Source organism: Geotrypetes seraphini, chromosome 7 (genome assembly GCF_902459505.1).
Source record: "Geotrypetes seraphini chromosome 7, aGeoSer1.1, whole genome shotgun sequence".
Taxonomy (NCBI): domain Eukaryota; kingdom Metazoa; phylum Chordata; class Amphibia; order Gymnophiona; family Dermophiidae; genus Geotrypetes; species Geotrypetes seraphini.
In genome coordinates this window covers 7,758,532-7,780,636 of record NC_047090.1, presented here as the reverse complement: position 1 = coordinate 7,780,636, position 22,105 = coordinate 7,758,532, and the positions used below count along the sequence as shown (strand labels likewise).

At 45.3% G+C, this 22,105-nt stretch overlaps 1 protein-coding gene across 1 annotated transcript in view; it reads left to right on the top strand.

Annotated features, from left to right (window-relative positions):
- The window catches only part of DYRK4 (dual specificity tyrosine phosphorylation regulated kinase 4), a 161,513-nt gene that overhangs the window by 98,808 nt on the left and 40,600 nt on the right, over positions 1-22,105 (top strand). The window contains exons 5-10 of the mRNA XM_033951753.1: positions 1,973-2,056; positions 4,547-4,699; positions 7,146-7,287; positions 11,136-11,299; positions 13,607-13,743; positions 14,915-15,055. Coding sequence (XP_033807644.1) covers positions 1,973-2,056; positions 4,547-4,699; positions 7,146-7,287; positions 11,136-11,299; positions 13,607-13,743; positions 14,915-15,055 — 821 coding nt within the window. The remainder of the gene's footprint in view (positions 1-1,972; positions 2,057-4,546; positions 4,700-7,145; positions 7,288-11,135; positions 11,300-13,606; positions 13,744-14,914; positions 15,056-22,105) is intronic.

The window sequence follows — 22,105 nt, the reverse complement described above, 5'->3', positions numbered from 1 at the left end:
AGCCAAATCTATCTCCCTCCCTCCCTCCCCCTTATCTTCGTGGCGCTTTAGTAAAGAAACTTACTGAAGCCTGCGAAGCCTGCCTGCAGTCGCGTGCGTGTGGGCGGAATCTTCTCCTCTGATGCAACTTCCGACTGCAGGCAGGCAGTCTCCGACGGCTTCAGTAAGTTTCTTTACTAAAGTGCCATGAAGGGGAGGGAAATTCTCGGGCCGATGAAGGGTGGGAGGTGGCGAGAGGGAAGGGTGGATGTGACGGGGACGGGGCAGTGAAGGGGACGACAGGGATGGGGTGGTGAAGGGGACGGCGGGGACGGCGGGGACGGTGGTCCGGTGTCGGGGCAGTGGCGGGGACAGATTTTTCCCCCCCCCCGTGTCATTCTCTAGTATGAACCACCTAGATAAGAGTCGATTTTCAGCTACCCTGGTCACCAGCTTGAGTTAAACCTTGATGCTAGAACATGAACAGCAGAGACAATGCAGGCCCCTTTTCCCTCCCCCACTTCTCGCTCTTTCTCTTCTTTCCCACCACAGAACAGGGAGCACAGAAGCCATGCAAATGTCCCTCCTTCCAAACTGCCTTACCATGTTTCGGGAGGGAAAACCCGTAGTAGGCAAAGGATGATTAAGCACTTGTCCCTTCTTTTCTTATCTTTTATATAGTGCTACAGGATGAATGCAGCACTGTAAGGAAACATGTAAGAGATTGACCCTGCTCCTTGGAGCTTACAGTCTAGTCAAGATATAGGCATATGAAAAATATTTTTATTAAAGAGATCCTGATCAGGAGGGGCTGGTTTCAGCTTTTGAAAACACTCTGAAAGAAAAGGTTGGAAGATAATGTATTGTTGAGGAAGGCTCATCCAGGTATTGAATGCCGTGAAGTGAAAAGCACAGAGTTCAGAGCTGGCTGTGGCGGAGAAGAACACAGCTAAAATTTGGTTGAAGGGGGTAATGGGAGCTATGGAGTAAAAGTGCATTTTCCATGTGGCTGGTGTTTGACATCTGCAGTGAAATCACTGGACGAAGGTCAGTCTTTGTGCTCATCTGTTTCCGGCAGCACCAGCCCTGGTCCTGGTTTTGATCCTCAGCAGGATGGGTGCTTCGTAATAGAGAATGACATGGTGATAAAATTCATCACCGTTCCCGTCCCCGCGGATAACTGCGGGAAACCATCTTCATGTCATTCTTTAAGGAGAGAGGGAAGAATCAGAGTATGAATGGCCACAACCACTGACCCTCAAGCTTTGCTTTGAAGAATGCTGGTGTAGAAGGACCAAGGTTAAAACAGACACTACAGAATGATAGTCTCTGGTATTCAGAGCAGATATTGTGATGTCATAATGCCTCATTCCACCAATGCCTAAGAGCCAACCTCAGCAGTGATGTCACAATGGCTTCATTATCCTTGGCTCAAATAAGAATCAGAGTATGAATGGGCTCAACCACTGACCCGCAAGCTTTGCTTTGAAGAATGCTGGTGTAGAAGGATTGAGGTTGAAACAGACTCTACAGAATGACAGTCTCTGGTATCCAGAGCAGATATTGTGATGTCATAATGCCTCATTCCACCAGTGCCTAAGAGCCAATCACATCAGTGATGCCACAATGGCTTCATTATCCTATACTTGACTCAAATAAGAATCAGAGTATGAATGGGCTCAACCACTGACCCGCAAGCTTTGCTTTGAAGAATGCTGGTTTAGAAGGACTGAGGTTGAAATAGACACTAGAAAATGACATGGGATTATTTCCTGCGGTTATCCGCGGGGACAGGAACGGTGATGAATTTTGTCACCGTGTCATTCTTTACTTCGTAACGACAATGCTGCCCCCTAGTCTTTGGAATGAGACGGACTGGGGATGGAATAGACCCTGGGGATGGAATCCTGAGGGCAAGTTCGATTTGATTAGAGTTGAATAAACCTTCTAAATAGCCCTTAAAATTTAATCTGTCCTCTTTTTTCTTTTTCAGCCTGTTCACACTGATGCCTTTACTCATTCCCGACTGCCTCATCAGGAAAATGGTCACCAGGGTTTAACCAAATTCTATCGTCAGGTAGAGATGCTTAAGGGTTTTATTATCTCTTGAGTCTTTCTTCTTGTGCCCTAGAACCCCAATGCACCTCTTCTGAGGTGCGGATTGGAAAAGAGAGAAAAAAAAAAAAATGGACTTGCTACAGATCCCTACATGCTAGCAGAATGCCTCACCTCGGTCACACATGCAAAACACAGACCATCAACAAATACAGAATATGTGATCCCACACTAGGAAATAGTTGATAACCTAGGCAGTTGGGTTCAGCTGTTTATTCTCCTAGCTTAATATCTGCCCATTCTGTGAGTCTTTCAGGATTGGTTTCTAGTGTAGACTTTTATAGTAGCATACCCCCCGCTTCTATGAACACCGCTAAAACCTGTGGTATGGGTTGGTAAAAGAGGGGGTTAGTAAGGGGGGAAGTTATCAACATGGGTTCCCATTAAGATGTGGTATTTTACCATTAGCCCCAGTTATAGGACAAGTTATTGTATAATAAAGCATCTTAACGATAACCCATGTTGATAACTGCACACCTATATGAGGGCAGATGAAAATCCAGAGTTCTAAGTTGTAATTTATCCACTTTTTGGGTAGATGCATATCTGAATTTCCATGTGAAAAAATGCTTTTACATGCTATGGAAACTAAGAACCATAAAAAAATACTTCGACCCTACATCATTCAGGCTGCTGGTACAGGCACTGACCCTATCCCTCCTTGACTACTGCAATATCATCTACCTGGGCATCCCACAAAAGACAATAAAAAAACTGAGATTAATACAAAACACCGCCGTCCGCCTAATTTTCGGACTAAGAAAAAACGACCACATCAGCCCCTACTATAAAAAGCTGCATTGGCTTCCAATAGAAGCGAGAATTCTTTTCAAATTTGCTTGCACCTGTTTCAAGCAAGCCTGGGGACTAGCACCATCATACCTACAAACCCACTTCAGCCTACACAACCCCACTAGAACGACCAGAAACAAAAACATCTTTGCTTACCCAAAGACTACAGGCTGCAGATACAAATCCTTCTTGGACAGAACCTTTAAGTTCCAAGCGAACAGACAGCAAATCTGGCTGAAAAACTACATAAACGAACCCAATACGACTTATAATGCATTCCGCAAATCGATCAAAACCGCCCTATTCGCAAAATTCATTGACTAAAACAGTCCCCTCCCCCACTAGGACTCCCCTCCCCAACAAACGCCTTTCTCTCTCTCAAGAAGCCCCTCTTTTTCTGATCTCCTCTACCCTTAGAACTCCAACTTATGGATGTCCTAAATCTCTCAGATACTCTTTGCCCATAGATCTCCAATTTAACACGTAAGTTTCCCATTTAGACTATCGTACTGCATTAAGACTCCTTGTACGGTATTATATTTAGACTTATTATATGTTATTGTATTTAAACTCACTGTATTATATACTATTGTATTTAGACTGTATTATATGTTATTGTTATTTAGACTCACTGTATTGTATTGTAAGTGGATCTATGATATCGTATTGTATTAAGATTTTTGCTATTCGCTGAATGTCCAGCCTTCTTATAATGTAAACCGCCTAGAAGTCACCTGACTATGGCGGTATAGAAAAATAAAGTTATTATTATTATTATTATGAATTTCCATGTGCATCCCAAGACCAGTTCCCCCTTCCCCTTATGCCCCACCCCTCAACCCTGTTAACTTTGTATGTGTCCCAAGCATCCTCAAAATCTGACTGTAGCAGGTTTCGGGGTCTCGCCGTGTCTGTGTAGAAAGAGCCGACATTTCAGCCATCATGCTGTGGCTTTCTTCAGGGCACGATGGCTGAAATGTCGGCTCTTTCTACACAGACGCGGCGAGACCCCGAAACCTGCTACAATCACGACGCCAGCCGCGGAAGCCTAAGAGAACAGTCTTCACCAGCTCTGCCAGTAGACAGTGTCTTACGCTTTGCTGTCTTCAAAGCCGACAGCCAGGTAGGTTCCCTTCCATGTCTTTCCACCAAGCTCCACCTAACAGTTTCCAAAAACAGTGAGGCTGTTGTCCCAGAAGCTCTAGAATTCACTCTACCTTGTTCTTCAGGTTCGTTTTAATCATCGGTCCCTCTATGCAGGTTACCACAGTTACTTTTTGGAAGTCTAATCCAGTCATACCACCGCTGTTAGGAGTGTAAGCATGGCTTTTTAAGTGGCTGTGTTTGGTTGAAGTGAAGCATAAATAGGCTGAAAGTCGCCTAGAAGGTCAGTGGTAGAGAACTTACAAATCTCTGGTGTCCTTTTGACTTGCACTTGTGTGTCCTCAGTAGCGTGGTGTCCTTCCTGCATTCGTCACTGGGCATTCTCTTCCTCACAACCACTCCAGGGTGTTGATGTCTGCTGTCAGCCACTGGTCTCTCCTCTCTAGTTTGTTATGCTGCACGAGTGGACTTCTCTTCTTGTCTCTCTGTTCCTGTTGTACCAAGTTGGACATACTGTGTCGCACTGCTAATGTGACTGTACCAATTTTTCTTTTAGAAATTCAATTCTACTGTGAAATCTCTTCCTCACTTGGAGGCTCCTTCTAAGCCTAGCCTGATCACCAGTACAAAACCTCATGCTCATGAGAACATCTTCCCCCACATAACTAATCGGAATTTGCAGAATGCGTACGGACATGTAACGACACAGGTAAGATGACTTGTGTTCCTGTTTCTCAGAGGCTCAGGTGGGAGAAATCTTTGAAGCTCAAAATAAAAATGGGCACTGAGAATGGAGAATATCCCACTAGAGACGTAAAGTCACGTGGAAATTGTGCCTGGTCATTATCCAGCTGTTACACGCCCGCTGAGTCAGGGTTTTGGAAAGGATGTCATAATGCATGCTGCATTTCTTAATGAAATTTCGTCCTAACCTTGTTTTTTTTTTGCTCCTTTGGGCTTATAGGGTGGTGCCCCCCCCCCTCCCCCAAGCCACTTGAGGGCCCCCTTTCCCTCCCCCCTCCACGTAGCTCTTGAAATGTTGCTGACACAAGCAGCGCCTTTCAACAGCCACTCGCACCCGCCTCTGCTCTCTCCCGACATCATGTCCTGGTCCTGCGGCCAGGAAATGATGTCAGAAGGGAGCCGACGCCGGTGTGAGCAGCTAGTGGATGATGCCGCACATGCCAGTGAACATTTAAAGAGGAGGAGAGACACCGGTGCCCCCGCGAAGACGGCGCCCGGGGCGGTCCGTTCCCCCACCCCTTCCCCTTTCTAAGCCATTGCTTTCAGCTGAATTGGATCTGGCCTTTGTTAAGCTATGATGCCGTGAGCTTTCTTGCACAATTCTCCACGGTTTGTCCCCGGTTTTTTTTTCTCCTCTTTCTAATTCCTGCAATGACAGTTCTCAGCCTGTGCACCGGGGCTCTCTCTGAAACTCTGCTGTGAGTAAGACATCCTCCCCATGCCCCCCTCTCAGGGGCTGTGAATATGGCTACTGGAAAGTGAAAGCTGAGCCCTTCCCTCTGATCCACTTTCTGTGGCTAAGAGGCCAGGTGTTAATGAAGTCCACACCGCCACCATTAATCTGTGCTCCGTTCCTTTTTCAAGGATTATGTTGGCTCTCGGAATGGGCCGATTTATTGCAGCTGTTTCATCACGGCCACGATAAAACAGCTGTGATAAATCGTCTTCTCCATGATGGCCGTGATGAATCGTAGCTCTCCTCCCTCCCCCGTCAGTACCTTCCCTTCTCACGCTGATGTCTCTCTTCTCCATCCCGTCCTGCCAGTGCCTCTCCCCCTCCCCCCCCAATGGGTGCCTCTTCGCCTCCTCTCCTCTCTTCCCTCCTCCACCCCACCCCCCACCACTGGTTCTTCTCCTCCTCCCCATCCCCTCCACAAATGCTTCTCCTCTCTGCACCTTCTCCCCACCTCTTGAAAAGTTTGCCAGTGTGAGTAGCATTTTCCACCCCCTGCTCGGCCGGGATGTGACATCAGAGGGGAGACGAGGCTGGCGCGAGCAGGAGATGGAACTTGCTCCTTGTTCTGGTGAACTTTTCAAGAGGTATGCGGGTTGGGGGTGATCCTACCTCGGTGGGGGGATTTGGGTGGGGGGTGCTCTTATTTGTGGGGCAGTGGGGGAGGCGCTCGTACTTTGGGCGGGTGCTGCTGTGGACTATTCATTGTGGCTGATTCTTCAATGAAATGGCCACGCTGTGATGAATCGTCCTAGACCTTTGGCTCTGCCTCTTGAAGGCAACTCAGACCAGCAGGAAACTAGTGGAAACTCAAGGGAAGAAATCGTGTCTGTCTCCAGACTGTGCACAATATGAAAAAACCCAAAAGAGTCAAAATGCACAACAATCCCCTGATATAAACCCAGAAAGGTGGATGGCACTGCAACCACCTGGCAAATTTGTTATGCCTCGTTTGGAAATCGAGAATAGCAGTTGAGGATTTGTGAACGATGGACATGAACTTCCCTGGTAGCTACCGCAGATAAGTTTTGTGACCACGCTGGTTCTGAGCCTTAACCTTGAATCGTTAGCCCGGCATTTCAACTTTACTGACCTAATTCATCATTTATTTATTGCACTACCACTTTATCACTATTATTTGTGCACTGCAGGGCCTATGATGGTGCACGGCAAGGCTCGCTTCAAAGACGGTAAGCCAGGAGCACTGGTAATCAGCGCCCCATAGCTTTCACTATTGCACTGAGGCCTCACATTATTTATTTCAAATATATTGTCATAAAATTGTTTCTCCTTTTGAGGGTGTCGGCAGTTCAGTGGCAGTGCTGTCCACCTTTTTGGGTTGATATCAGGGGATTTTTGTGTATTTTGTCCCCAGACTGTGGGCATGAACAGATCAAAGGGTCACCTAAGAAGTGAATCTTCCAAAGAGTTTCCTGTCAGTTGCATTTGGCAGTTTCTAGAAAACACTTCATAGAAACTCATTTGAAGGTTCAAACGTGTGTTGACATTGCCGTGTCTTTATTCAGAGGGAGAAAGGGAAAGCAAAATCCTTAAACAAATGTTCTATCCATATCCCATATTTACTGATTCTTGTGCACTGATAGTATGGAATAGAATTTACGTGCTGTAATTTTCATTGATAATGAATTTAAAATTAAAGGCTTTTTTTTTTTGGCAGGATAACAGACTCCCAGCTCAGCAAAATCCTTTCCATCTGAATTCTTCAGAAAATCTGCCAGAATCCAGCACAAAAGTCCAGCCCAGCAGGACAGAGAGAGAGAAGACATTAGAGGGGCATAAGCTGCCACTGACAGCAACAGGTAGCCACCGTGGACTGTCCTAAGCAGCTGTTTGCAGGTGCCTTAACACTTCCCCCTCTTTTCCAAAATCACGAAATCAGTTTTAGGACTGGCCGGCGCCCTGAATGCTCTGCACTGCTCTTCGTGCTCATAGGGTTCCTATGAGCATCAGGAGCAGAGTATTACGCGTGCTGGCCTGTGCTAAAAACGATTTTGCGATTTTGGAAAAGAGGGGGGAGGGTGTAAAAGCCTGCAGCCTGTTCTGCAGGCAGATTTTGTGTGAAAAAGACATTGACAGGGCTTCTCTAATGTTTCTGAACCTTGTGTCTTTAACTCACCAGAATTAGGAATCACGTTATTTTTTTATACACCACCTATCATAAACACAGCTAAGCGGGCTACTGGGCTTGATGGACCATTAGTTCTTAAGAACATAAGAATAGCCTTACTGGGTCAGACCAATGGTCTTAGTAGCCTGTCCTCAGGTTGGCCAATCTAGGTCACTAATACTTGGCCAAACCCAAAAGAGTAGCAATATTCCATACAGAATCCCAAGGAATAGCAAGATTCCGGAATCCCAAAGAGTAGCAACATTCCATATAGAAACCCAAAGAATTGCAAGATTCCGGAATCCCAAAGAGTAACAAGATTCCGGAATCCCAAAGAGTAACAAGATTCCGGAAATCCCAAAGAGTAGTAACATTCCATACAGAAATCCAAGGAATACCTAGATTCTGGAATCCCAACGAGTAGCAACATTCCATACAGAAACCCAAGGAATACCAAGATTCCAGAATCCCAAAGAGTAACAAGATTCCAGAATCCCAAAGAGTAACAAGGTTCCAGAAATCCCAAAGAGTACCAAGATTGTGGAATCCCAAAGAGTAGCAACATTCCATACAGAACCCCAAGGAATACCTAGATTCCGGAATCCCAAAGAGTAGCAACATTCCATACAAAAACCCAAAGAATACCAAGATTCTGGAATCCGAAAGAGTAAAAAGATTCCAGATATCCCATAAAGTAGCAACATTCCATACAGATACCCAAGGAATACCTAGATTCCGGAATCCCAACGAGTAGCAACATTTCATGCTACCAATCCAGGGCAAACAGTGGCTTCCCCCGTGTCTTTTGGCAAAACCTTTCTTAAAACCAGCTACACTGTCCGCTCTTTCACAGTTGTAAGTTCTGCAGCTTTCCATTGCAGTGCTTTGTGCATCCACCTTAATCTGTAAATCATAACCATAATTACCCCCCTCTTTTATAAAAGCGCGGAAGAGGTTTTCAGTGCCGACCAGCGTTCTTGCTCCGATGATCATAGAGTTCCTCTTCTCCGCTTTTGGGAAAAGGAGGAGGGTGGGTGTGATATTCTGCTCCCTTATGCAGCAATGCTTTTGATTTAGTTATTCAGATTTACAGGTCTGATTTTAAGAGAACTCCGGGCAGCCTACAACATAAAAGTAATTGCATAAATCGGCAAGAGGAAAAGATCTGCAGCAAGCAGATCAATTGAAAGGAAGACAAGTGTGCTTTATTAGTACCGTAACCCAATGTAGTCACTTTTTGACAAAAAAGGCTATATCAGGGGTAAAACTATAGGGGATATTTGAAAATTCCCTGTAGTTTCACTCCTGATGCAGCCTTTTTTGGCAGAAACTGCAATTCTTAAAATAGTTTTCAGAAGCCATTTACTCCAATAAATATTGATTTCCCTAGATAATCTGTCTGAAATTTGCCCAACCCGTTCTTGCACGGGTAAATAATACACATACATTTCACGCCAGGGAATGAAACGAAAAACACCTCTGGGTTACATCGTGTCATTTTAGATTGTTAGTTCAGTCCCTCATCCTAGGCTCACTGGATTACTGCAACGTTATCTACCTAGGATCCCACAAAAAAAAAACATCAAGAGACTGAGAACAATCCAAAACACCGTGACGCGGTTGATTTTGGACTGAAAAAAATCCGACCATATCACCCCTTCAGGAAACTTCACCGATCGAGGCCAGAATCATCTTCAAATTCAGCTGCCTATGCTATAAGACATTATTCGGCACAGCATCCTCCTACCTCCTGAGTCATTTGGTCCTACAGGACAAACCCCGCCTCTCCCGCAGAACACTACTTTTTACATTCCCAATGCCCAGGGGTTGCCATTTCAAAAGATTCCTTGACAGGACATTATCCTTCCAAGCAGGTATCTGGAACAAGCACTAAAAACCCACTTAATCGCCCAAGCCCTCATCCCATTACCTATAGTAACATAGTAACATAGTAGATGACGGCAGATAAAGACCCGAATGGTCCATCCAGTCTGCCCAACCTGATTCAATTTAAATTTTTTTTTTTTTTTTTTTTCTTTTCTTCTTAGCTATTTCTGGGCGAGAATCCAAAGCTTTACCCGGTACTGTGCTTGGGTTCCAACTGCCGAAATCTCTGTTAAGACTTACTCCAGCCCATCTACACCCTCCCAGCCATTGAAGCCCTCCCCTGCCCATCCTCCTCCAAACGGCCATACACAGACGCAGACCGTACAAGTCTGCCCAGTAACTGGCCTAGTTCAATCTTTAATATTATTTTCTGATTCTAAATCTTCTGTGTTCATCCCACGCTTCTTTGAACTCAGTCACAGTTTTACTCTCCACCACCTCTCTCGGGAGCGCATTCCAGGCATCCACCACCCTCTCCGTAAAGTAGAATTTCCTAACATTGCCCCTGAATCTACCACCCCTCAACCTCAAATTATGTCCTCTGGTTTTACCATTTTCCTTTCTCTGGAAAAGATTTTGTTCTACGTTAATACCCTTTAAGTATTTGAACGTCTGAATCATATCTCCCCTGTCTCTCCTTTCCTCTAGGGTATACATATTCAGGGCTTCCAGTCTCTCCTCATACATCTTCTGGCGCAAGCCTCCTATCATTTTCGTCGCCCTCCTCTGGACCGCCTCAAGTCTTCTTACGTCTTTCGCCAGATACGGTCTCCAAAACTGAACACAATACTCCAAGTGGGGCCTCACCAATGACCTGTACAGGGGCATCAACACCTCCTTCCTTCTACTGACTACGCCTCTCTTTATACAGCCCAGAATCCTTCTGGCAGCAGCCACTGCCTTGTCACACTGTTTTTTCGCCTTTAGATCTTCGGACACTATCACCCCAAGGTCCCTCTCCCCGTCCGTGCATATCAGCTTCTCTCCTCCCAGCATATATGGTTCCTTCCTATTATTAATCCCCAAATGCATTACTCTGCATTTCTTTGCATTGAATTTTAGTTGCCAGGCATTAGACCATTCCTCTAACTTTTGCAGATCCTTTTTCATATTCTCCACTCCCTCTTCGGTGTCTACCTATGTAACGCGCCACCCTTCTGCTTGTATGTTCCCACTCTAAACTAATATTGTATTCTCTCTGCATAATAATTCTCAATGTAATCTCAATGTACAATCTATTATTGTGCTCTGTCTTGAACTGAAAAGGTACGATGGGATATAAATAAAGCTATTATTATTATTATTATTGTCTATATGCATGTTATTTTCAAAAAAACATTACTTTCAGTAAAAGGAGGCACTGCTGTCTGTGCATACCTGCTACAAAGCTAGTTTGCAAAAGAAAAGTGTGCTCATATGTTTCCTGTGAGCACTGGTGCAAGGCCTCCTGGTGACAGTGCCTGTGGACCTTACATCAGTCACGGGCACCATTCACAGTAGTCCCTAAACATTCTCTCTTACTATGAAGTGGAGCTTCTAGATGGGCCATTTGGCCTTTATCTGCCGTCATGTTTCTATGTTTCACAAAAGATTTACTCGTAGTTGATGTACGCTTGTTTTACTTTTTAACGACGCTACTTTTTTTTAATTCAGAGGCCCTGAAACATTTTAAAAGTCGTCTTACTGCCTATGAGCAAGAGGAAATTCTGAACTATTCAGAACTCTGGTTTCTGGGACTCGATGCCAAGAAGATCGAAGGGATCCCTGGAACACAGAACAATAGCAGTTATGATGACGAACACGGAACCTACATAAAGGTGAGAGGAGAGGGATCCTCCGACATACAAAAGACACATACAGGTGAGAGGCACTCCAACTGATCACTTCAGATTAACAAGTGAGAGATGGGACCTACTTAAAGGGGAGAGGGGAGAGAGACCTACTATGTGCAGGGAACTTACCTACAGGTAAAAGGAGAGAAATCTGCTGACAGGGAAACTACCTAATTTCTCCGAAAATAAGCCCTGGCATGATTTTTAAAGATGCTCCTAATATAAGACCTATCCCAAAAATAAGCCCTAGTTAAGATCGACCCTCAAAGCCTCTCCCGAATATCCCTGACTCCATACCTGACACTAGTGCTGCCTGATTCGCTGGCAGCCGCACATTCTCCCCCCCACCCCATGTGCAGCATCTTTCCTCCCCTCTCACCCATCCCCTTGGGCAGCATCTTTCTATCCCTCCCTCCCATACCTTTGTGCTGCAGAACCCCACCGACCCTCTCACCCATCCAGAGGGAAGGCCGTGAAGCAGCCCATTCAGAGCACTGCCACCACTGCTGTTTTTGGAGGCCTCGGAGGGTCGGTGGGGTTCTGCTGCACAGGGGGATGGGAGGGAGGGAGGGATAGAAAGATGCTGCATGACAGGATGGGTTTGAGGGGAGGAAAGTGCTGCACATGGGGGGGAGAGAGAAAGGAAAGAGGAAGATCGACGGAATCTAGCTTCGTCAGGGCAAGGACTTAAACTTTCAAAAATAACATAGGACAACATCAAATCAGTCAGATCACTATAAAAGAACAGTCAATAAAGCCCATTCTTCATCAAATTGGAATCTAACACTCGGCGCGCATTCGGGCAAAGGGGCGTTCGCTCTGAATGCATTCGCTTTATAACGGCCGATGTCAAGAAACACATTCACCTGAACGTGAACGTGGACACAGCCAGTGAGGTTTTAACCCTTTTTTTTTACCCTTTCTAGTATGTCTGCCTAACATTAGCGGCATTCGGGGTTCTAAGGCTCTTTTCCTCCTTAGAAATACAAATGTAAACAGACCACAATAGAGAAGATTCTCCACTTTTTGGAAACATCAACATTTTGAGGAAAACCCAGGGGGATATTTATATAACGGATTTATAAAAAAATTTCTCCCAGGTACTATTTTTGAAGGATTCTTTTTACCCCAGCTGCTGAAGGGAGCTTGAGCAGGAACCAGGCAATGAAAAATTGGTGGTGGTGACGACAGGTTTCATGGCCCAGTTTCTTTCCACTGGCTACAAACGGTTATTTCTTCACCGCGGCAGCACATGGAGGCGCCAGCAGAGTGCTTAGTATTTTTACTGGAGACTTTTCAAATACATTAGAACAACTGTAATACAACAGATAACCTTGCATAATGCAAATAGCAATAAACTTGAGTGTTGGACTTAAGACAATGTGGCTGAAACTGCCAGGGAAATTCCCTAGAAGTCTCCGTACTCCCTCTGACTCTCCAATAAAGTTGGCAATGACCGATGTGGGTCGGAGAGAAACACCAATACATCATCAGAAACGCCGCTATCATGAAATGAGTAGCTCCAAGTTGTAGACCACTAATCTCCACATTTGCCTGCATTTTTCCCTAATCAACGAGAGCACAAATAGTAATGGGGTTAAGGGACACCCCTGTCTAGTCTCCTGGCGTATTTTAAAGGGTATCAACAAAAAAACGACCCAAGTTTCCACAGAGAAAACGGCAACCCAAACAAAACGAAACTGTGGAAACCAACAAGCTTCTTTTTATTCAACGAGAGCTAAAAACACAAGTACAAATGTGGATTGACCAGAATCTGAGCTGCACCATGAAAGAATGAGCTTACCCCATAAGCCATGAGTGCAGCGAACAGGTGCCCCCACCGTACCCGATCAAACGCCTTTTCGGCATCAAAACGAATGCTTTATTATGGAAAAATAATAAAATACTTGGTCTGTGGGATTCCGTTTGTAGGGCAGAGGTCACAAGCAATTGGTCCCTGTCTGCAGTGCTTTAGTAAGGGGAAATGGAGGGGGTGAGCTCTCCTTCTCTCTCTCCGCTCCCCGCATACCTCTTTAAATGTTTGCTGGCTCGAGCAGCATCTTCCACCTGTTGCTCGCGCCGGCCTCGGCTCCCTTCTGCTAGCACTTCCTGGTTGTGGACACAGCGGGAAAAGATAATAACACCTGTCCTGTAGATGACTATGACCGCTGGCTGGGATATATTTGTTACTGGGGGTACTGGATGCATCGGCTGGTCTTTTCTACCATCGTTGCGATCTTATCTGTGTTTCGTATACTGATTTCTAACCGTCTGTTCTGTTTCCACTCGCAGGTACTTCATGACCATGTAGCATACCGGTACGAAGTCTTGGAAATAATAGGCAAAGGATCCTTTGGACAAGTAGCAAAGTGTTTGGACCATAAGACTAATGAGCTAGTAGCAATTAAAATAATCCAGAACAAAAAGAGGTAAGGCAAGATGGATGTTGAATGAATAGCAGCCAATTAGCATTAAAGCTTCACTACATGGTGGGAAGTATACATTTCTGGGATTCCTGCAATCGCTGTCATTCAAACTGATTGACCAGCGACATCAATAGCAATGAAGTCCAAATTTTCAGTTCTTGTCGGAGGAAAACCGGGTTCGAATAGTGGTTCTTGGTCACCCACCAACATCTGGTGAAGCTGGTCCACTCGAAGCCTGAAAGGTGTTGGCTTGTCCGCAAGAGCACAGGCTGGCCAATCAAATAATGAAGGCAGTAGATGGGACAAAAGAACCCTGTTCAGACCTAACTATAGAAATAATAGTAAAACGAATAGTAACAGAATCTGTGACTACAATTTAATATCATACAGCCGTATGAGTACAATACATTATGTTTATGGTTTATTAATCTTTTTATACCGCTCGTTCATTTTACTGGTCCAAGCGGTTTACAAAATACAATTAAATATTTAGAATATATATATATATAAAAGAAGTCCATTGTTAAATAGGATAGACCTAATCAATACAAACAGCAAACATACCAGAAAACATTCACTCCTAAATAAAATAATATCTTTAAGATTTAAGATTTCACAGATCTGCTGACTGAGGATCCAGAACCTTTAAAAGAAATGAGTAATATCAGATTGATTCAAATCTTGTCTGAATGCTTCTTTTTTTAAAAAAAAAAAACCCTGTTTTTAACATAATTTTAAAAGATTTAAAATTTGCCTGTAGACTGAAAATTTATTTAAAGGCACACCTTTATCAAATATACATTTATTGTAACTGATCATATGATAGTAGAATGGAAAATTAAATAAGATAATCCATAACAAATGGTTACATAGCTTAAAATGCATCAACCAAGTCAAGTGATACAGGACTTTTGCACACCAGTGTAGAATAAAATCCTAGCCTTCCAGCTGATCCAGTCCCAGCATTACTCAGTGCTTACAGGGACCTGCATTTCTGATTTCCCCAAGAAAAATCAGCCTGGGCACGCAAGCATGTGTGATTCAGTCTGGTGTCCTGGTTTTGGTTTGTGCAAGTGCAGAGTTCAGGAGTGACCTCCTCTGGAACTGAATAGAGATGTGAAAGCAGTGCCCTGACCCCTGACCCCTGACACTCCCAACGCTCTCTTCTGCTCAGATTCCATCACCAGGCCTTAGTGGAACTGAAGATTTTAGATTTGCTTCGCAGAAAAGACAGAGATGGGACCAACAACATCGTGCACATGAAGGAGTACTTCTACTTCCGGAACCATCTTTGCATTTCCTTTGAGCTGCTAGGGTAAGTGAACATTCTAATTCTCTTTACCAGAGCTTTCAAGTTATCCTGTTTCAGGGGGGAGACTTTTAGATCAATACTCATATTGAACTTCCATCCCAAAGCAGCGTGCTATTTGTAGTTCATGCTTCTGCTTTTAAAAATCAGTGCTACAGATCCCAGAAACATAGAAACATGATGGCAGATAAAGGCCAAATGGCTCATCCAGTCTGTCCATCCACTAGCTCCTCGTCTCCCTATGGCAGGAGTAGGGAACTCCGGTCCTCGAGAGCCGTATTCCAGTCGGGTTTTCAGGATTTCCCCAACGAATATGCATTGAAAGCAGTGCATGCAAATAGATCTCATGCATATTCGTTGGGGAAATCCTGAAAACCCGACTGGAATGCGGCTCTCGAGGACCGGAGATCCCTACCCCTGCCCTATGGGTTAAGGCAGAGAGGGTGCTTACTATGCCAGAATTTTTTTTATACTGAGCCTGCAGAGATGGAAGTTTACCCAGTTCCAGGCTGGAGACTTTTTGGCCAGTCCTGGTTTTGGCCAGTCCTGCCTAATAAAATCAGTGCTACAAGTCTCTTTAATGCACCAGGGGTGGTCAGAAATCCAGGACTGTCCCAAAATCTCCAGACTGTAACTGAGTAAACTGCCATCTCTTTTGGAAATCCCTGGTAAGAGCATGCTGTCAGGCTGATGACATAGCATGGCTGAGGTGGTGTTCTGCAGGGTATGAAGGGAGAGGAAGAAAACCAGCAGCAGGAGATCCTGGGAAAGCCAGGCTGACGGTGTTCCATACTTTGCAAAATTCCCTGACCTGGAAACCAGATTCAGCAGAGAGAGCGAGCACAAAGTATACCCTGAATCTGAGCCATTAAACCAGGGGTAGGGAACTCCAGTCCTCGAGAGCCGTATTCCAGTCGGGTTTTCAAATAGATCCCATGCATATTCATTGGGGAAATCCTGAAAACCTGACTGGAATACGGCTCTCGAGGACCGGAGTTCCCTACCCCTGCATTAAACTCTTCTCCATCTTGGGCTGAAGTAGAAAAAAAAACTGTGCTTCAAACAGGCTTATCTGATGTTGCAGCCAAACAGAAGGGGGAATATATGCAGATATTTGCAATTTAAATAATGTACATTTTAAATTTACTTCTAAAATAGTATTTTTCTGGCATTTTCTTTTGTTTAGTTGCTTCAGTTGGTCCTCTTTTGGGTGGAAAAGGGATCAGAACTGTGATGGAAGAAGGAGAACAGAGACTTAGGGAAGGGGATGTGTGAGAGGGGACATCAAAGGAGAGAAGGGCCAGAAAGGATAGCAGAAGAAGGGAAGGAAAGGGATTGGAGGAGGGGGACTTGGGTTGGAGAGGGAGAGATCCTTTAGCTCTGCCCCTTGCTGCCTCTGACTGTTGCCCCTCCCAATTTGGGTTACCAGGCGTCCTAGAAAACCCGGACTCTCGATGATCCGGACCAAGACACTGCAGACACCAGTTATGTGGGTCTGTCAGTGAAATTGGCCGAGCGCACCGCTGGCACTTTTTAAACCCGGGTTGAGGGGGCATGAATGGAAAAACGGCTTCAGCCAAATCGAAGCCCGAGGCTTCGATAGTGGCAATAGGCCCCGCCGGGGCGAAACCGAAAGAAAAGGAAAAAATTACTAATAGAATTTTTTTATAAAAGAAATAAAGGAAAAAATGAGGGAAAAGATATTTCCCAAAGGGTTTACGCGAGCGTGGAAGGCAAAAATACAAAAATTGTTCAACAGCCGTTGAACACACGTCTTCTTAGCTCCGCGGAAACTAAGAAACTGGGGACCGCGCGCCTGTGTCGGGCGGGAAGGCACTCGCGAACGCGCGGTGCGGCCTCTAGAACTTTCCAAGTTCTTAGAGTGCAATCACTCTAAAAGTGTCCGTACCGGGGCTCCGTCGGTGCCGTCACCCATCAGTCAAGAATATCTGCCTGCTGTCACTGGATAACACCTGTTACGGTAAGTAACTGTGCTGTTTATCCGAGTTTTTGAAGATCCTGAGCACGGGACCACATCTGGAAGGCCTCCGAGCATGTGATGTTGTCGTGTCGCCATCTGCGCATATGCTCGGACTCGGTGAAGGAGAAGAGATGAGGTTTGTTTGGGGCAGTGACGGGGTCACAGGTCCTCTTTTTTTCTTGAACAAATCTAATAACCCTACTCCCAATCAAGCACTCTGGTGACCTCAGAAACCTTGCTACCTATTTAAAGAAAGTCCTCTTGGGCTGCCAGCGCATAAACTCTCCCGAGGGTGTCTCCCTATTCTCACTACCACACTTTTCTGTTTCCTTTCTCTTTACTTTCAGTGTGGGAAATTTTGAGACTGAAGATGCAGCAAGGTCTCGGGAGGCTTCAAGCGGTGTCAGCCCCTGAAATTGTCGACCGTGTCCACGACCTGGATTTTGGCAGATTGGCGAATATCAGCCAAAACGATTGCTGAGACACCACAGCTATCCAGGGAATGTTCTGGGTGTATAATTCACGAGCAGCTGGGTATGCAGAAGCTGTCGGCCAAGTGGGTGCCCAAATGCTGATGAGAAACGACGTCACGCGGACACTTCCAAGTTGATCTTGCAGCATTTGCACTGAGCCGGTGCCAACTTTTTGGAACGACTAGTTACTATTGATGAAACACTATGATCCTGAGACAAAACAACAGTTCTCCAAGGCCAAGGAAATTCAAGACCCAAAAGTCAGCAGGAAAGGTCAAGGCCACAGTGTTTTGGGATCAGGAAGGTGTTGCAATGACTGACCATCTACCGAGGGGCCAAACAGTTAATGCAGAATACTACTGTAAGTTGATGTGCCGATTAACCCTTTCAGGACCAAGGGACATATTTGTCCCATAACTTTAAAATCCTATAAATTTTGATTGGGATAGTCTACAGTTCTAAATTTGATATGTACGGATTCCATATGATACTGCCTTTATGTAAACAAACTGGTTCCGACATTCATTCATTAGCGTCGTTGCCAGATTGACGAGAAGATTCACTTGCCACACTGTCCATAAGCCAGAAGTGTGATTTTTAAAAAATAAATAATGATATTTCACAAAAAAAATCAATTTTTTGGCATCTGCAAGCCCTTTTTACCATAAAAATGTCGTCAAAACCACAAAAATTGGCCTACGATCCTTATGGTCCTGAAAGGGTTAAAGGAGGCATTGGAAGAAAAAAGAAGAGTGAAACTGCGGAAGGAAGTTCTCTTATTGCAAGATAATGCACCTGCTCACAAGGCTGACCATCCACCCTACTCTCCAGATCTTGCTCTTTCTATTTTCTTTTTACAAACCTTAAAAAGAGTTTGAAAGAGTACCAGTTTTTGTGTGATTCAGAGGTGGTTGCAGCAGCGGAGCAGTATTTCAGTGATCAGATATCAGAGTATTTTTTTTTTTTTTTTGGAAGTGTTACAGAAACTTCAGACACGATATGCCAAGTGTGCTGAACTTAGGGGTGAATATGTGGAATAACTTGTGAGTTTCGTGGCTCCACGTCATTCCCTTCTTGGTTGGGCTGAGAACTTTTCAGCATCCCCTCGTATTGTGATGTCATAATGCCTCACTCCACCAATGCCTGAGATCCAGCCTCATCGGTGATGTCACAGTGGCTCGGTTTCCCTATACTTGTGTCAATTTACTAGAAGCATTTGCCTCATTGAAACAAAGTGTCAAGAAAAGTGTGGAATAACCTGTGAGCTTCATGGTTCCACGTTATTCCCTTCTTGGTTGGGCTGAGAACTTTTCAGCATCCCCTCGTATTGTGATGTCATAATGCCTCACTCCACCAATGCCTGAGATCCAGCCTCATCGGTGATGTCACAGTGGCTCGGTTTCCCTATACTTGTGTCCATTTACTAGAAGCATTTGTCTCATTGAAACAAAGTGTCAAGAAAAGTGTGGAATAACCGGTGAACTTCATGGTTCCACGTCATTCCCTTCTTGGTTGGCTGAGAACTTTTCAGCATCCCCTCGTATTGTGATGTCATAATGCCTCACTCCACCAATGCCTGAGATCCAGCCTCATCGGTGATGTCACAAAGGCTCGGTTTCCCTTTACTTGTGTCCATTTACTAGAAGCATTTGCCTCATTGAAACAAAGTGTCAAGAAAAGTGTGGAATAACCTGTGAGCTTCATGGTTCCACATTATTCCCTTCTTGGTTGGGCTGAGAACTTTTCAGCATCCCCTCGTATTGTGATGTCATAATGCCTCACTCCACCAATGCCTGAGATCCAGCCTCATCGGTGATGTCACAGTGGCTCGGTTTCCCTATACTTGTGTCCATTTACTAGAAGCATTTGCCTCATTGAAACAAAGTGTCAAGAAAAGTGTGGAATAACCGGTGAACTTCATGGTTCCACGTCATTCCCTTCTTGGTTGGCTGAGAACTTTTCAGCATCCCCTCGTATTGTGATGTCATAATGCCTCACTCCACCAGTGCCTGAGATCCAGCCTCATCGGTGATGTCACAAAGGCTCGGTTTCCCTTTACTTGTGTCCATTTACTAGAAGCATTTGCCTCATTGAAACAAAGTGTCAAGAAAAGTGTGGAATAACCGGTGAGCTTCATGGTTCCACGTCGTCCCCTTCTTGGTTGGGCTGAGAACTTTTCAGCATCCCCTCGTATTGTGATGTCATAATGCCTCACTCCACCAATGCCTGAGATCCAGCCTCATCGGTGATGTCACAGTGGCTCGGTTTCCTTATACTTGTGTCCATTTACTAGAAGCATTTGCCTCATTGAAACAAAGTGTCAAGAAAAGTGTGGAATAACCGGTGAGCTTCATGGTTCCACGTCGTTCCCTTCTTGCTTGTGCTGAGAACTTTTCAGCAGCCCCTCGTAAGCATTACACTTTTGGACATGAGACACTGCAGTGCCTCTCTTCCTAAGAAAGCAGGATTGAAAGAGCTGAAGAGGAGGAAGAGGATGGCTATGCTGCCAACACTCGGGGCCTAGCAACAACATGTGTCCCCTGGGGTCTGTGGTGCTGCTGTCATCCCCCTGAGTAGTGGAACGGACAAAAGTGGGGAGAGGGCTTTGGTCAAAGCCAGATGAAGGGACTTGATCCGGACGCAGACCCAGGTTTAGCTGTGTTTGTTTATATTAGAATTTTGTTTAATGGCTCAAATATTCTGATTCTTAAGAGGGTTAGGAAAACGCCCAGCAGAAGACTAAATTCCATTATCAACCTAGAAAGTGGTTCACTTCATTCAGTAAGGGCTGTACCGCACCATGGGCAGCCATGCTGGAGACTGGACTCTGCACCTCCGGCCATTAGGGCAGGGGACTGGCAGAGGAATCCCAGCCATTGTGCTACGGCTGCATCTGTGTGCACATGATCCGGATTTCCAGGAGAGCTGCAGCTTGTGGCCCCCTGCCGAGACTATTGATGACTTGGTTAGAAAGGGAGTGGGGGGGGGGGGGAGGGGAAGTATCTGAAATCTTGGGGAATTGGGTTCAGTTCCCACTGCAGCTCCTCAAGTCACCCAACCCTCCAGTGTCCCCAGTATAAAACATCCAGTGGCAGTAGGGAGATTGAAATATAAAGACTCCCAGGGAAATGCAAACAAGGCCTCGTGGCACTGGAGGGGTAGGTTATGGGTGAGCAAAGTAAGCCGTATAGGAAGATTTTTAATAAAAACAGAAACATCTTCTGGGCTGCCAGGATTATGCTTTATTCCACCGGGTAGCGGGCTGAATATCACCGCTAAGCAGCCAGGTAAGAGACAGGCCAAGGACAGCGTTAAGATTGAGCTCCAACGTAGACTATTGAGATAACACGGGAAATAAATAAATAAAACTTAGCTGGTTAACGGTGATATTCGGTCCATTAACCAACAAAGTAAGGCCCGGATTCTCTAACCAGCACTGATTTTTTAGACACCAGTAAGCGCCCAAGCTCAGTTAAAAAAAAAAAAGTGCCATTTGATGTTTTTAACTGAGTTTCAAGGCGCCTAAAAAATCGTCGCTGGAATCGCACCTCCATAGGCGTTTTAAGCCGCCTAATGCCACGTCAAAGCTAGGCGGCGGAAATGTAGGCCTGGAAAACCCTGGCCTGCGTATCTGGCGCCTACCTTTTGCCGGAGGCGCGATTCTGGCGCCGTCATTTGTCTAGAGCCTGGAGTATTTTATGACCTTGGTAGAAAACCTCTGACCACATTTTACGTTCAAAACTATTTTTGAATTGCAGTGTGTTTGATATAAAGGCATAGTAACATAGTAGATGACGGCAGATAAAGACCCGAATGGTCCATCCAGTCTGCCCAACCTGATTCAATTTAAATTTTTTTTTTTTTCTTCTTAGCTATTTCTGGGCAAGAATCCAAAGCTTTACCCGGTACTGTGCTTGGGTTCCAACTGCCGAAATCTCCGTTAAGACTTACTCCAGCCCATCTACACCCTCCCAGCCATTGAAGCCCTCCCCTGCCCTCCCCTGCCCATCCCCCTGCTCAGTGCCTTCGTTTCATCTTAATTAGTGTTGTGTCGGACGGCGTTTTTGGTTGCTTTTTCCAGTGGGGTAGGGGGGGGGTTACCGGGAAGGGTGCAGCGTGTCTCTCACATTGTGACCTTGCACGTCTCTGCGGAACTAGGTCCGGCCCCTCTCAGCCCTCATTCTCTCAGCTCAGTGGGGGGACGTGCAGTCTTCTGCATATCTACTCTCTGTCCTGAGGTAAGTAAGAGCCCCCTGGGGCCCATTATAGGCAGAGGCCAGGTCCTTGGAATGCGTGCAGCCCTGTTAGACTAAGGCTTGTGGTCACGCAGCACGTGCAGTGCTCACATCTTCCTAGAAAAATAACCTCTGGGCCTGCCGAGCAGAGTCAGGGTACAGCAGAGCCATTCGCACACGTTCCTTTTTCCCACACAACCAGAAATAACACATTTTTTTTGGCAATTTTGCAGATCGAAGTAAAGAGAAAGAATTAAGTTTTGTCGTCTAAGTACCTTGTGTACAAACTGCCCTTTAATCGCACTGATCTCTCAACCCCCTTTTGTTTTTACCTTCTTCATTTGCTTTTCTTTTAAATATTGTAGTT